The sequence below is a fragment of the Emydura macquarii genome, unplaced genomic scaffold (genome assembly GCF_026122565.2).
Source record: "Emydura macquarii macquarii isolate MOO-44397 ecotype Brisbane River unplaced genomic scaffold, CSIRO-AGI_Emac_v2 contig_3671, whole genome shotgun sequence".
NCBI classification, from domain to species: domain Eukaryota; kingdom Metazoa; phylum Chordata; order Testudines; family Chelidae; genus Emydura; species Emydura macquarii.
The window spans coordinates 8,159,970-8,177,055 of record NW_027133808.1 but is presented as its reverse complement, the minus strand read 5'-3'; the positions used below and the strand labels follow the sequence as shown (position 1 = coordinate 8,177,055).

Genomic DNA, 17,086 nt, shown 5'->3' with positions numbered 1-17,086 from the left:
CCAATTATAGATGTGAAAGTTTTTTATAACATGCCTTAAAATATTATGGTTTGATCCAAAGACCCACCTTTTCTTTAGCTGTTTTTGTAGAGTTTTTTACTTTTCTACAAAAACAGCATTTTTTTAAGTTTTATTGATTCTTTTTTTTAAATGTTGCAACTTTCATTCTTTTAGGCTGTGATAATGGTAGTAGCTGTTTTCTCCCACTTTTTTAAACTAGACAAAACAAATAAACCAGCATCAGATCAAAAGTATTACACATGGGTTTTTTTATTAGAACATCAAAAGCAGCTTTTGGTGACTTTCAGTTCTGGCTTGGCCAACAAGCCACCAGCCTCTCTCTACTCCCAGTGCTACAGCTGCCATCACTTTTCTGTGGGAAAACTACTGGTATTTGCTTTCCTGTATAAAGAATGTGGCCTAAAGATGTCAGCCATTTGGTTGGGGGTGGGTTGTGCATGTTTGAGTTTCTTTTTACCAGTGCAGACTCAAAGCACTGGTTAGGCTTTAATGGTAAAACTCTGCAACAAAGCAAATGTGTGACAAAAGCAGGCGGCTTTTATCTGCATTTCTGTGCATCTCTTAATTCTTGATCAGGGTCTCGAGAATGATTGCAGTGGGTTTTGGAACCAGGCTTAACGGTATTGATTTGGGTTTTCCCACAGGTGAATAAATATATTTCACAGTTAATTGTTGAGCTCTCATACAACTGACAACATAAAGATGGAGCAACAATTTATTGTTTTGTAACAATGTCAGTTGTTAAACCTTGATGTTTCAAATAAAAGAATTGTACATAGAACTCGATGCAAACTCAGCAGTTGTATTTGGAGTTAAATTATTTTAACAAATAAATTTATTTAATGAAACCCTCCTTTGGATTTCCTTGTATCATCCATTTTGGTTTTGTCAAATAGTTCAACCAAAGCCCATTAGAACTACTTACTTGTAAACAGCACTAAACAGACCTATTTTGAGTTCAGGAGAGGATCTCCAGCTGAAATGTTCTGCTGATATAAATTGCATGAATGCAAGCAAATTATAGTATTTCCATTTTTATATATGCACATATACTGAAGCTTCACTGATAAGGCAGTGCCACTGGATAAAACATTAAGACAAAGTGTGTTCCAGGAAGGGACTATCTGTAACATACAGCCAGTGGACTGGAAGCTCATTAAGGTACACGTCTCATTCTGAAAGGTTGAATAAAGATTGCTGTAAAGTACTAAAATTATTTAATGAGCTGAATTTGGTCAACCATGAAGAAACCATGAAGATGTAATATCTAGTAATGCCATTATTTTTATTGTATTAAAATTGCATGGGTTAAAATAAGGATTGATCATCACATCAACTGTTCTATTGACAAGTGGGTTTTTGTTCTGTTGTTTTAATCTTGCATAGCTCTACAACATAAATAATGTTAGCAAGAATTTCATTATACATCTCGGCAATGATAGCTATATTTGAACAGGCATGGTGCTATGGATCTAGATAATTGATGTTAATTAGTAGTTACATCTTAGTGCTACTGATATGACTATAATGTATTATCGTGTTCCAACGTGATGGATATTGGGTGGGGTTTTTTTGTTTCCAGGTCGTATGGGTTTTAAGGTGCCAAAAGTTGGAGGCTGGTGCTCTGTGAGAACTCTTTATTCTGTGGACAACACTGTGAAGATTGACAAATGATGTTAATTGTACAGAGCCTTCAGCTGCTCTAGTCACTGATAACTGGCCCATTCATTCTATAAACTAATTTTCAGTGTGTCTGTGGTTAAAACTAGACAACCCCTGGCAATGTTCCATTGATTTAGTAGTATCCTTGGGGTTTTTTGGATAAGAGAATAGCCACATGGGGATAACTGAAATTTATTGAACTGTTCTGAATAACTAACACAACATGCTTACAGCACTGTGTGTGTTTTTCTGGAATGCTGGAACACTTGTTTAGATAATATATTAGACATTTTTCCCCTTGATTCCTCTTTTTAAATACTTACAGCTGCAATGTTCTGCTGGTTCCTTGTGAGAAAACTTTGAAAAACTATATTTAAAAAAAATCTGTCATGTTTTCTGTTAGAGAGATACTCACTGGACAAGCATTTTGCATCCATCACATGAGCAGGCAGTCACTACATGACCTATCATCAGTCTGCTGAGCTATTCTATAAATGGCCCAGAGGAATATATCTCTTACCCTTCAGGTGTTGCTTTATGCTGTCCTCTCTATTGGGAGGTCAGTCCCTTTCTGACTACAAGTGAAGGAGAAATTCCCAAAGTACTAATAGGGCTTTGTAGGCTGCCTAGCTCACAACAACACCCTAGAACATAGTAATACCTTGTCACCCCTCTCTGCAACTTTTTTGATCAGTCTGTTTTAATAAACGTACTAACTTGGGTTCATTTTAGATATCGCTGCTCCCTTGTCAGAGTGGCGAAGCAGGAATGAAAGCCTGACGGCACTATCAGAGCTGTTAGAGAGGCATCACTGTATTATGCACCCAAAGCAACAAGCACTCATTGCTTTGGGAGGAAATAAATTTGCATGTATGTTGAACTGTTGGGCCCTCTAGCCCACCTTGTCCATGCTGAAATCACATGACCCCTTATGTTGTCAACACATCAGGATTACGAGTCTCATTGCTCCTCAGTTTTGATTCTGCATGCCTTTGGTGCCACAGTTGTTTTTCTTCTCTTCCAGGAATTGAGAAATGAAAACACCAGCAGCAGCTGCAAGAAGTGCCAGGACTAGTCTTATTTCCTTTTTAGTTCATCTTGGTTTTCATCACTATGGTCTGAATATCTTTCAAGGACAGTTCATTCTGAAAAGTAACTGTAAAAATACTACCTTACTCAATAGGCCTGTTGCCCGTGTCTATACAAGTATAATTCTGTATCTGTGTTACTTGTTTTTTTTAATGCTGTTAGTCCTGCCAAACCGATGCAGCTCAGAAGTAGGACATAGATTCTGTTGTGGCTTAACTCTGAACACAACATTATGGTTGTTCTTTGAAAGGTTTACAACTGAATATAGCTTTGAAACTTTACCGTGCAGAAGAAAAATGTTGCTTTCCCTTTTTTTTTTTTTTAGTAGTAGTTTACATTTAACACATTACTGCCAGATTGTGTACTTTGATTCCAAATGAACTGTGTGGTTGGCCGGTAACCCTGGTGTTTGTAACTCTTGAGGTTCTACTGTGTTACAATTTTAGCTCTCTAAGTGCAGCTGTTAGCCACAACTATGGTTGCCACTGCGAGGGGAGTTGTATTCCTGCATTTCCCCACCAATGGCACTCCGTGTACACATGGAGCACACCATATAGTCATCTTCTAGCATCAGCTGCTTTAGCACCCCATAAGATGTAACCAAGATGCTGTTGAACTGAAAGAGAATCCTGTAGCCATAGCAGTCTGCCCTTCTCTGCTTATGTCTGCCTGCCCCTCCCTTGAATCAAAAGCTGGTGCTGAAGGAAAGTATGGAGTTCTATTCCCAACATACTTGTCTGGGAAGATTCCTCCTCCACCCATAACATCAGCTACAGGGAAGGATACCTGCAGATCTCAATAACCAAAGGGGACCGATCTCTCCCCTCCTCCACCCTTTTTTTTGCTTGACCAACTGTTCTACAGCTGCAGAGTGCAGGATGACTCTCCTGCCACCACTATTGCTGGCAAAATCTGCAAGATGACCTGCTTGTCCCTGTTCCTGCTGCAAGGAACAGCTGCAAGGCAAGAGAGTCACTTAGCGGAGCCTCTATGATGTACTTGGGAGAAGGAGAAGTTTGATCTATGGAGAGGTGGTACTGGACCAAGTGAAGGGGGGAGAAATTGATTTTGTGAAGAAGTGAAGACATGGAACTAGAGGATTCTTTGGGAGAGAGTATGAATTTATGTATTTATTTATGGGGGGGTGGGTGGATTTTACCTAGGGAGTGCTGTATGGATTGCTAAAATGCAAACACTGGCCTTCAAGTGAAGATTGCTAGGTAAACAAGAATGAGGATCCAAGAATATACAGCTAAAAGCAAACCCTTTAATCAATAAAAAGTATAAAAAAACACCTCTTGATGTAATGAAGGGGGAGAGACTCTAATTATATTACACTTGATCAGTTTTCTTTCAAGAAGTCTGTGCATAAACTTTTTTAAAAAATCCAGAGCAATCTCAACACTGAGCACCTAAAACATAGCATCTCACTTGTCAAATTATGAGAGGTTTATTTTAACACTTTCATCCTATAAATCATCATAGCCTATACTATAATTGCTTTTCAACTTACATAAACAAGTCACTAAGGTCCTTTCCAGAGTTATAGGTGTTGTGACACTTGCAATTATAAAAGCACCATTTTTAGGAGCTTCTATCTTTGGCAAACTTTAACTGGGCTGAAATGTCATGCTGGATGTCTGTGATCAGCTGGTATCTTTTTTTAGTTTGATCTAAAATGGTTAATCTGTTTGTCAAAATGTGGTTAGGAAAAAAGACATTGTTTTATCTATGTTAAATTCTTATAAACATTTTGCTGAGAACTCCTAACAGCTCCATTCTTTGGTGAAGGAACTTGAAATTTGGCAGGGAGATAGCCTGGGTGTCAGAGATGTGCCTTTTATGATCTCCATCAAATTCAGCCAAGGTACAAACCATTGAAAAAATCTCAGATTGCACATGCTCAGTAGAAATTTGCTAGATTAGCTAGATTCTTCAGAGTCCATCTGCACTGAGCATGTTTCAACTCCTGTGCGCCAACTGGACTGCACACACTCCCTCAAGGGACTGCAGCAGCTGAACAGGACTTCCCTGCAATTGCTCCTCCTGGGGGTGGCTGTACCAGTGGTTGCCAAAACTGGGAGTTGACACTCCTGTGTGCTCAGTGTGACACTCCACTGTACACACCTGCTGCTGCACCCAGGCTGCATGGAGGAAAAGAAGGCAGCTGTCTGACTTGAAGGGGGGGGGGGAGGAGATGCAGGACAGGATAGGAGGAGCAGCAGTGGAGGGACAAGGGCAGCAGCAGTGGGGAAAAGATGAGGGAGATCAGGGAAGGGATGGAAGCAGGGATGGGTGGGGGAGAAATTTGTGGGAGAATAGGAGGGAGGGGACAAGAGCTGGGGCTGGGGAACATGAAACCAAAAGGAGTCAGAGACAGGCTGAGGACATAGGAGCAGAAGGGTGTGTAACCACGAGATACCCTGTCCTACAGAACCTGGAACTGAACCCATGAGTCCTGAGTAAACATATCCCTTTACTGTCTAGCAAATAGCAGTGAAATCCACTGACAGTGTCTCTCTCCATATACCTTTAGTGGGAGGTCCACATAGAAGATAACCACCTTCAATTGCTACCGGTTTGGTCTTTAGCTCGCGTGGTAGAAGCTTATGCTGTAGATCTAAAGATAACCAGATCTAAAGCTCTACTGATGACCCCACTTGAGTATGGTTCCACAGGATGTGATGTGGTTGTTTTTTTTTTTGAACTTTTAAGTTTTTAAAAAACTTCTGAAATGCCTAATTAGGGTTGCCTGTGCAACCTTAATTCAACCCCTTTGTGCAGGTGCATCATTATAGTCTCTAATCCCATATTATTTTTTCCATAAGACCTCTGCCTCATGCAGTGCACAGAAGATAAATGTCTACAAAACCCAGAGCCTGATATCTTGTAAATGTCCCTACTAGTGGAAAGCTGCACAAGAGAAATCCTAAATGAGATGGAATAGCATATCTTTCAAAGTTTCCTGTGAATTATCAGCAAGCATTGAAACTTTTCAGCAATACGAGGCCAGTATAATATATATTATTATTACATATTGTATTATATATAATGTATAATACCACAAACACCAGTCTGCTTCTCTGATTATTTCTAGGCTAAATTTTCACCCCTTCCAAGTATGCTTGACTTGTAGAATTGTTTTTGTGAAGGTGACCCACGAAGTGGGTGGGAGGGAAATTTGGGTTTATATTTTTTAATGCTTCATTAGGAGAGAGAGTAGTCCAACCTCTTCTTTTCTATCCTCTCTATGCCGCCTCAAAATTCTGCTTGTTCCTTACATTAGACAGAATGTTATTGTAAAGAGTCAGTACTCTCACCTTTCAATTAAGAGAAATAATTGAAATAGAAATCACAATAAGGCAGTCCCAAGCACTCCTCCTAGACTAAAGTTGACGTTTATTATTCCTAAAACAAAAACAAAAGGGGCAGAAAATCTTTTTTGACGATGGAGATGCAGAGGGCTCTTCACCCCCTTTTTCATGTACATAACAGTCTTCCTTAAATAGAGTATGTTAAACCCAAGCTCCATATTAAATGTGGTTTTAAAAAAATAAACTAACCTGAACTAAACCACTGTTAAACTGAATTTAGTGCATCTACACACAAACTTGCACCCATTTAACTAAGTCAGTTTAAAACACACCTTTAGTTAACTGGTGTAAGTCTCTGTGTGGACAAGATCTTAGGCCCCTATTTTGAAGTCTGTTCCGCTCAGGCAGACCCCTATGCCTGTGGAAGTTTTGCTTTATACAATTGTCTAGCATTAAAAAAAATATTGAAGTCAGAGGGCTCTGCATGGGAGTGGTGCCCAACGTACAGAATAATTTCCAGGATTATTAGGTTCTTAATTTGTAGACTCAGTTATACAAGCAAAATGTGGTCCTTGAATAATTCAATTAGAATGTGAGTTAGCCCCCAAAATACCTTGTTTTCAGAACTCCTTACTTATGCATTTAATATCAGAGGTCACATCAGTTAAAAGTTGCTATGAAGATCTGTAACATTTAGCAACATTTCCCTTGAAAAGGGTTTACCTAGGGGAACAAGGATTGCACCTGGTACATTTTACAGGTACTGAACCATTATGACAAGTGCTTTAAGTGGCCTTTGCTAAAACACAGCTCTCAAACAGGAGAGGCATTTATCTGAAGAAGTATGATATATGTACCATACCAATGTATCTTACATTAGAAAGTTAAAGTGTAAAGGCTTTACCATAAGTTAAAAGAATTGTTTGATCATGTAAAGGAAATTGCAGTGCAGGATGTGAAAATAGGCCAGGTAAGATATATGTAACGGACAGAAACAGTACAAAAACTAGAACACTCACTATAGGAGATTTTAGTGCATCTAACACTGACTAAAGTAACTACTTCCTGTAATTTCAGAGTGCGGTACTCAATGTTTTTTCTGTAGTTAATTGAGTAACCAATAAGACCAGAGAGTTTTACCGGATACTTACAAAATGACTCAACTCAGAATCAGATGAGAACAAACCCTGGGAGTCTTCTTTGAGATAGTGATTGCAGTGTGACTGTACTTAACAGTGCTCTGCTAGGAGGACTGTGCGACAAATGGCAAACAAGGGCTTTTGAAGGCATGTATAAAAAAAGTCACTATGAGTAAAAAACTTGGAAACTTCTATTGGGTATCATAGAAAGTTAGTAGCAGATCCATAGTTAAAGTTGAAGCTAGCTTCATGATAAAAGCCTGATTTTTTGAACCTCTCCCCTCCCCAAACGCAACTGCTCCAAAAAGAAGCCACTCTCCCTGGAAGGGCTGAGCATTCACTCTTTGAAAATTAAATAACTTAAATTCAGGACACAAAAATTGAGAATCTCAAATTGCTAGTCATTTATGGCCTTTTCTATTAAGAGTAGAGCTGTGTGAACAACTGATTTTTTGGGGCGTTTAGTGGCCATACCAAAATATCTGAAAATTTAATTTCAAGTTGACAATTTTTTGGTATTTTTCATTTAAACAAAAAATTAGGAAAAAAGTTCATTTTTGGATAGAACAAAATATTTCCTTCAACCCAAAATGAAATGTTTCATTTAATTTGTGTGTGGTTTTTTTAACCTTTTTTTAATTTTATTTTTAGTTAAATCCAGCTACATTTTTAAACAAAAAGCTGAAGCCTTTTCTTTTGAAAATGTCCAAACCCACATTTCAAATGTTTTGGAATTTCTTTTCCCATATTTTTCAGCCAAAACTGTTAGCTGAATTTGCAAATAGTTTCGGTTGACCTGGAACTTAATTTTTTGGGGGTGAATAAACTATTCACTGAAAATTTTTTCCCGAGTTCTAGTTTGGAGGACTCTGAGGCATCTTTCTAATCCTCTTATGCTCAAATACCCGTTAAGGGAATGGCCTTCCCCTAGGACACTCAACAGAAATCATATTGTCATGAACCTTTGTAAGCAGTCTCTGTCATAACAGCCTGAGGATAACAAGGCGTTGAGGGAAAATAAACTGAAAAAAATATTTTTACAGCTTACCATTGCTAGTACACTGCATTAATATAATGTTTTCAAGCAAAAGTCCCCAAATACTTTATAAAAGGTGGTAAATACTATTTCCCCCCATGATGGGGTGCCTGTCTCTCACTGTCAGGAAAGGGTTAAGAGGGCCCTTGGAAGGGCAGTGAATAGGAAGGAGCTGTGTGGCAGCCAATCAGGGCCCAGGAGGCCTCTCTATAAGGAGCTACAAAGCAGAGCAAGGACAGTGACTCCCAGGAGCTCAAAGGGGGAAAGAGTGGTAGTACCCTGGACAGAGCTATGGCCAGCTGCTGGGAATCAGCAGAGCCAAAGGCCCTGAAGCAAGGGCGGAGAAGGTACTGGGGCTGCGGGGAAGTGGTCCAGGGAAAGCTCCGGAGAAGTTGGAGAAAGGCTGTTGCACCTAGTGTCCCTGGACTGGGACCCAGCGTAGTGGGTGGGCCTGGGTCCCTCCCCAAACCTCTGATTGCCATAGCACTGGTGGTGGGACTGCAGTGGTCACTGTGGGAAGGGGCCTAGAATGGATTGCAGAATCCCCCCAGAAGAGGAGGAGCACAGACTGTGACTCGAGTGGAGGGTTGAGTCATGAAAGCGAGGGTCGAGCGGAGACAGGCATGAGACAGCGCAGAAAGAGGCATCTGCCTGGCTGACGGCTGATTCCCCAATAACCAGCAGGAGGCACCAAGGTGGGGAATCGCACCATGCTACACCCCCATTATACAGATGTGGAAACTGAGTCACAGAAATGTGAATATTTGCCCAAAGTTGCATACAAACTTGGTGGCAAAATGGAGAACCAAATCTAGGTCTCCTGACTCCTAGCATCCTCCTCTAACCACTAGAATGCTATCACCCTATTAAAAAATGAGGAAAGCTTTCCTTAAATCTTAGAAACCAAAGAAATATGAAAAACCAATGTCCTGTCCAGTGGATCTAAGATCTATAATATTTGGGAAAAAATAAGCACCAAGGGAGGAGATGAGGAAGAAAGTTATAAACCACTGTGTTGTAGTTGTTTCCTATGATGACTTGTGACCTAAACTATTTTTTTCTTGCTTACAAATTCTTATGAACTAAAATGTAGCTTTTGTGAATCATGTACTTAAAAACAAAGGGTCTAGGGCAACACAGAAATTATACACCAATTAACTTGGTGTTCTTTATGAAGAAAGATGCAGAAAGTATTTTAAGTGGCCAACTGGGGAATCTCTGGAAAGAAGCCATTTGAGTAGAGCCAGCTACTCTTGTTCCAGGAAAATAGGGGAAGGTCAGGCTTAATACATTTGCAAGAATTATTTAAGAAAAGTGCTATCGTGAGAGACAAGGGGAATGCTGTGGAAATAATCTATGTGTTAAATGGTACAGTCCTCCTAGCAACAGTAACATCAACTATATACAATACTACTTGTGGCAGAGGTCCCTGATTTTTTTTATGGGTGGTAAATATGAAGCTGCAAAAGCAAGCAGGTAGCAAGTTTCTCTTTCTATATCTTCTACAGTTTGGATTTATGACATCTGAACAGTAATTTTTCCTTATCGGAGAAAAGGTGACTGGGGGGGGAACAAAATTAAAAAATGAATCATCGCTTTGTGAATGCAACAATTGAGGTCACATACACAGAGGGGAAGGTATCTAGCCTGACACGTATAGTTAACAAATGAAGAGCGAGCCAACTAGGCACTTTCCAGATTTTTGTCCACAGAGACTTATCCTCTACAGGCCATTAAAAAGTTACACTGTAAGTACAATGCACTCTGAGTTCAACAATGCAGAGAATACCTTGAATGCTGTAGGACTGAGAACTATAAATTAATATGAGACCTGTGGGAGAGACAGGTCTGTAATTACTTTATTGATAGAGAAATTGTGATGGAAGGCTTACATCATCGATCAGCCAGTTTGTGAGCTTGCCCTGCAGAAACAACAGTGCCAAAAATAAAACAAAGAAACAAGAAAACCCCAAACCATGCTCTAAAGGTGAGAAAATAGTCCAAATCCTGGTTCATGCTACCAAAATTGCCTGATTCTGAGTGCTTTCATGAGTGGTTTTTAAGAACCGTGTCAAGTGTATAGTTTTACTAATGTGCATGGATAGGAAAGCACTGCTTTATAGTTGCTGAAAAATTTTCCAGAAGCTTTTCCATGCTGATGCCAGCTGGCACTTGCTCATGAAATTATCTTAGTTGAAATGGCTTTCAGGAACCAGTTTTCAAAATTATTTCAGGATCAGGTGTCTTTGGTCAGGAGCTACAGGTTTAAATAGAAAGCCAGAGTTTCCAATACTGCAGTGAGGCTTCGCTCTCATCAGAACTTTCCATGCAGGTTCTTGAAATGGTGTATTTTTCTTAAGGTTATTCTTCATCCACCATTTGAAGGAATACATTTAATATAAATGAAAAACCATCTAGCTGTGAAAAGAGAAATAATTTCAGAAAACTTATTTTGTTTTCAACAACAACAAAAAAAGTGGTGGTTCACATACAGGGCTTGTCATGAATAAAGGGAAGTTTATATTATAGCTTTTTTAAAATGGCTTTCTTGGGACTTTCCAAAAGTTAAAATTAGCCTTGAGGAATCCTCAGCCAAGATAATGTCCTTCCAATTGTTTTGATGAGTTAGATTTTCCCACGCTTTCATGAATAGCTAAATTTGAAATGCTGGACATGAAAATATACTTCCGCTGCTTGGATGAATTGCATAAAATACAATTCTACAACTTGCAGATAGTTTATTTTAAATTTATGTGAGTGCTCACAAAAGGGACAGGATTAACTGGTACTGAGACTGACATCTGTTTAGTGATAGAATGGATATAACAGCATAAAGCTCTGGTAGTGCAAGCTACCTTCCATTGTATGGCCTATTTGCCTCAGTGTTAAGTTGAAAGGACCAATTTCTTTCTCCTATGAATGAAAGAACCAACAGTCATGCTGCTTGGTTCCTCTGCTAAAACTTAAAGGTGAATTCAGCTTCCCACCGCAGCATGCACTTTGCTTGGTCATCTTGCATTGCACATACAAGCATATTGTATTTAAGGGAATTCTCAATTTACTGTAACTGTTCAAACTAAAGGTTGTGTTTTGTAAGTATAATGGTTGTAGTTTTTACATGGGGGGTGTTATCTGATCAGTTTGCATCACATGTGAGTACATCTTTTTTCATAGAATCACAGAAATATAGGGCTGGAGGGAGCCTGAAAAGGTCAAGTTCAGCCGCCTGAACTGAAGTAGGACCAAGTAAACCTAGACTACCCTGACATGTGTTCAGGGGTTTTTAAGAACAGGTTGGACAATGATGGGAATTCCACAACCTCTCTTGGTAGTGAAGCTCTGTAATAGGCTTCCCTTATAGTTAGAAAGTTTTTCCTAATATCTAACCTAAATCTCCTTTGCTGCAGACTAAACCCATTACTACTTGTTCTATCTTCAGTAGACATAGAGAACAATCAATCCCTGTCATCTTTATAATAGACCTTAATATATTTGAAAACTATTATTCGGTCCCTCCTCAGTGGTTTTTTTCCCTCAAGACTAAACATGTCTGGTTTTTTTAACCTTTCTTCATAAGTCAGGTTTTCTAAAACTTTTGTTATTTTTGTTGCTCTCCTCTGGACTCTCCCTTTCTCCAATTTGTCCACATCTTTCCTCAAGTGTGGTGCCCAGAATTGGACACAGTACTCCAGCTGAAGCCTCACTTGTGCCAAGCAGAATGGGACAGTTACCTCCTGTGTCTTAGGTACAACACTCCTGTTAATGCAACCCAGCATGAGTAGCCTTTTTTTTAATGGCAACTTATTGTTGACTCTTATTCAGTTTGTGATTCAGTATAACTCCAAATTCCTTTTCAGCAGTACTACCACTTAGCCATTTTGTAGTTTTGATCTTTTAATTCCTAAGCGTAGTACTTTGCACTTATTTTTATTGAATTTCACCTTGTTGAATTCAGACCAGTTCTCCAATTGGCAAGGCCATTTTTAATTCTAATCCTGTCCTCCAACGTGCTTGCAACTCTCCCCAGCTTGGGGTCATCTGAAAATTTTAAAAGCATACTCTCCACTCCATTATCCAAGTCATTAATAAAAATATTGAATAGTACCAGACCCAAGATGGACCCCTGCAGGACTAGATATACCCACCCAGTTTAACAGCAGCCATTTAACAGCACTCTAAGCGTAGTTATCAGTCTTTCAACCAGTTGTGCCCCCACTTTATAGTAACTTCATCTAGACAAGTGGTTCTCAATCAGGAGAACATGTACCCCTGGGGGCACATATTGGTCTTCCAGCAGGTAAGTCAGCTCATCTAGATATGTGCTAAATTCGGTATTTCTCAACCTGGGGATTGGGTTGAAGGATGTATTATGGGGGGCTGCAAGTGCAGGACTGGCACTAGGGGTGGTAAGCAGTGCAATTGCCCTGGGCCACATACCACAGGGTGCCCTGTGAAGCTAAGTTACATGCTTCAGCCCCAGGTGATGGGGCTCAGGCTTTGCAGACACTGAAATGTAAGTACAATATTTATATTCCAATCAATTTATTTTATAATTATAATGTAGAAATGAGAAAGGAAGCAATTTTTCAGTAATAGTGTGCTGGGATACTTGTGTATTTTTGTGTGATTTTTTTTTTTGGTAAGCCAGTAGTTTTTAAGTGAGGTGAAACTTGAGGTATGCAAGACAAGTCAGACTCCTGAAAGGGGTACACTAGTCTGGAGGGGTTAAGGACAACTGATCTAGACCACATTTCCCTAGTTTGTTTGTTAGAATGTCATGTAAAACTGTATCAAAAGCATTACTAAAATCAAGATATACTACAACTGCTGCTTTTCCTCTATCTATTAGGCTAGTAACCCTGAAAAGAAGGAAAAGTTGGTTTGGCATTTTTTTATTTTTGACAAATCCTTGCTGGCTATTCCTTATAACCTTACTATCCTGTAAGTGCTTACAAACTGACAGACTAATCATTTGTTCCAGTATCTTTTCAGGTATTGAAGTTAGGCTGACTGATCTATAATTCCCCGAGTCCTCTTTGTAACCCTTTTTAAAGATAGGAGCTATGTTTCCCTATCCCCAGTCCTCCTCCAAACCTCACCCATCAATGTTTTCTCAAAGCCAATTGCTAATTGTTCTGAGATTGCTTCAGCTAGTTCTTTAAGAACCCTAGGATGAATTTCATCAGGCCTCTCCTACTTGAATTCATCTAACTTGTTCTTTTCCTATTTTAGTTTGCATTCCTTTCACCTTGTTAATATTAATTGTGTGAGTATCCATTCATTTTCTATCTTTTTAGTGAAGATCGAAGCAAAATAAGCATTAAAACCTCAGACATATTGATGCCATCAGCTATTAGCTCTCCTTCGTCATGAAGTAGCAGACTTACACTTTCCTTCATCTTTCTCTTGCTCCTAATGTATTTAAAGAACATTCTTTTATTGCCTTTATGTCCCTTGGTAGATATAACTCATTTTGTGCCTTAGCCTTTTTGGCTTTTTTTTTTTTTTTTTTTTGCTACATGCTTATGCTATTTTTTTTTTTTTTTTTTTTTTTTTGTACTCCTCCTTAGCAATTCGTCCAGATTTCTACTTTTTGTAGGATTCCTTTCTGATTTCTCAGGTCATTGAAGAGCTCCTCATGCGCCATATTGACCTCTTAGCATTCTTTCTGTCTTTCCCTTGGTGAAAAGAGCTCTTCTTTTTTTAGGTAAGATTATACATAATCTCCATTTATAAAATGAGCAAAGCCAAGGCTCACCAAGTAGAGCTGAGGTACTGATAGACAGAAACTGGGAGCAGGCGGAAGCCTGGCTCTAGACGTAAGAACCTGTCTGCTCAGCTGTGATGCAGTCAATAGAGAATTCCTGAAAATGAGCTATCGTAGCTTGGCTTTGTATTTGCTTTTTTTTCCCTTTAACCTTAATGACCCCCAACACACACAAATAAAAGACACTAAAAGAAAAGGGGAGAGAGAGGGAAAGGCAGCAATGGCTACACTCACTGAGCCCCTGGGACATTTTGATGAAATGGTGGGGCTATGGAGCTCATATACTGAATGTTTTGAGCTTTTTGTTGCAAATGAAATTGCTGATTGCTGATCTCCAGTGTTGTGGGAGTTAAAACATTTAGTTTGCTGCACAGCCTGGTGCAACCTGATAAGCCAGGCACAATCTTACAGTGACTTTGTGAAAATCCTGGATTTTCCCCAAAACCACTGGTAATTGCAGAGAGATTTAGGTTCCATAAAAGGAATCAAGAAGGTGAAACAATAGCACAATTTGTAGCAGCTCTTAAGTGTTGGAGCATGCCTGCAAATATAAGGAAGATGAGTCAAACAGAATAAGCAAGCAGGAGAAAAAGAAGCCTATCTGGCGGACCAAAAAGGAAAATCTGCACGTGGTAGAGCAGGCTCAGGATGATCAAAGTGACACCCAGTCAGAAGAAGTGCCACTCCACATCTTGTCTATGGCAGTTGGCTCACGTGAATACTGGGTAACCCCGCTGTTGGAAGGCAAACCTGCATCCATGGAACTGGACACAGGAGAAGCCGTTTTTGCTGGTCTCAGACGCCGTGTGTAAGGAGAAGTTAAAGCATCTTCCGCTTAAGCCAACAAAAATAGTTCTGAAGACATACACTGGAGAAGCTGTACCTATGTTGAGTACTGCTGATGAGCAGTGTGTCCATTGAGCTCCACTTTAATAACTGCCACTGTTTGTAGTGGAAGGCAATTACCCTGCCTTAATTGGAAGGTTATGGCTTAAGATCCAGATGAATTGGGCAGAAGTGCACATGATGGCTAAGGGAGAAACAGGTTTGACAACTGTATTAAAGAAACATGCTGCTGTTTTGAAAAGAACCTGGGAAGTCTGACAGGAATCACTGTGACATTGAACATTCAGCCTGACAGCCAACCAAAAGGTCTGAAAGCCAGAACTGTGCCATATGCCATTAGGCCAAAAGTTGAAGCAGACCTGGAGCACCTGGTCAAGAATGGAGTCCTAGTTCCAGTTACCCACAGCCAATGGGCAACACCAATCATTCCAGTATTGAAGAAAGATGGCTCCATTCAGATTTATGGGAATTTTAAGGTTACTGTTAACCCGGTGTTGTGTGCAGAGCAATACCCTCTTCCGTGCATCGATGACCTCTTCACTGGCTTGGCTGGTGGACAAAAGTTCAGCAAGATTGATCTGCATCAGGCATATTTACAGATGCACGTCGATAAGAAGTCTCAAGAGCTGTTGACTATCACGACGCATTAAGGGGTGCACCGATACTGTCACTTGCCCTTCAGAATAATGTCTGCTCCAGCTTTGTTCCAGAGGACCATGGACCAGATCTCGAGTGGCTTGCCAGGACTCCCGTACTATCTTGACGACATCTTAGTCACTGGCAAAAATGAGGAAGATCACCGTAAGAACTTGGATGCTGCCCTGCAAAGACTGGAAGAGTACAGCCTATGAGTCCACAAAGACAAATGTGAATTCTTCCAGCCCTCTGAATATTTGGGACATATCATAGATGCTACTGGCCTTCCTAAGGCTCCTGCAAAACTCAAGGCTATTGTGGAAACTCCACCTCCTAAAAACGTGAGCCAACTTCGCTCTTTTTTTAGGGCTCTTGAACTATTATGGAAACTTTATTCCACAGTTAGCAACACTACTAAAACCACTACATGAACTCCTTTGCCAGAACAAGGTCTCGAAGTGGACTGAAGCCTGTGACGTTGCATTTAACAAGGCTAAACATGCATTGCTAAATTCAGAGGTTCTGACACATTTTGACCCATCCTTACCACTACAGTTGGCCTGCAATGCCTCTCTTTATGGTGCAGGAACGGTCGTGTCACACATTATGCCTTCTGGAGAGGAGAGACCCATTGCTTTTGCATCATGCTCCTTAAGCCAGGCTGAAACTAACTATGCCCAAATCGAACATGAAGCACTGGGAATCATTTTTGGAATTTGGATGGAAGTTCACACTTCTCACTGACCATCGACCTCTAACATCAATTTTTGGACCACACAGGCATTCCACCATTGACTGCTAATCGTATTCAATGGTGGGCATTGTTGCTTTCCTCAAGACTGCCTTTACCAGTTAAACATCAAGATATTGGCCAGAAAGAAATTCTCTACTTTGAACAGGTAGAGAACACACCCATCACTGCTACCCAAGTAAAGAAGGCAACGTGCATTGATCCAGTACTGTCCCAAGTTATGGACCTTGTGATGCATGGAACATCTCTACGGGACTCTCAGATCTCTCCCGACCTTTGTCCCTACATCTCCAGGAGGATGGAGTTATCAATCCATTCCGGTTGCTTGTTGTGGGGGTTTTGTATCATTATTCCACCACTACTGAGATCGCAGATGTTAGAACAGCTAACATCTAACAGTCAGGTCACTGTGGAATAGTGCACATGAAAGAAATTGCCCAAAGTTACTTTTGGTAGCCTGGCCTGGACGGTGCCATTGAAGAGAAGGCAAGAACTGGTATTTCATGTCAGAGAGTGAGGAACACACCTCAGATGGCACTCTACACCCATGGGACTGACCTGGAAATCTGTGGCAGCATATTGACGTTGATTTTGCTGGCCCATTTGAAAGAAGTATGTTCCTGGTTGCTGTCAACGCCCACTCCAAATGGCCAGAAGTCTCTAATGCTGTCCACTACTACTGAAAGTACTATCCAGAAACTGCATGAAATCTTTAGTCATTTTGATCTCCCAAAATAACTTGTGAGCAACGACGGACTGCAGTTCATCTCTCAGGAGTTTTGAAAATTTTATGAAAGCAAATGGGATGCATCACATCACTTCAGC

At 40.2% G+C, this 17,086-nt stretch overlaps 1 protein-coding gene across 1 annotated transcript in view; it reads left to right on the top strand.

Moving 5' to 3' along the window:
- RAP2A (RAP2A, member of RAS oncogene family) overlaps window positions 1–2,840 on the top strand; it is a 35,389-nt gene extending 32,549 nt beyond the window's left edge. Inside the window, exon 2 of the mRNA XM_067536839.1 lies at window positions 2,708–2,840. Coding sequence (XP_067392940.1) covers window positions 2,708–2,714 — 7 coding nt within the window. The 3' untranslated portion in view covers window positions 2,715–2,840. The remainder of the gene's footprint in view (window positions 1–2,707) is intronic.
- The last annotated feature ends 14,246 nt before the right edge of the window (window positions 2,841–17,086 follow it).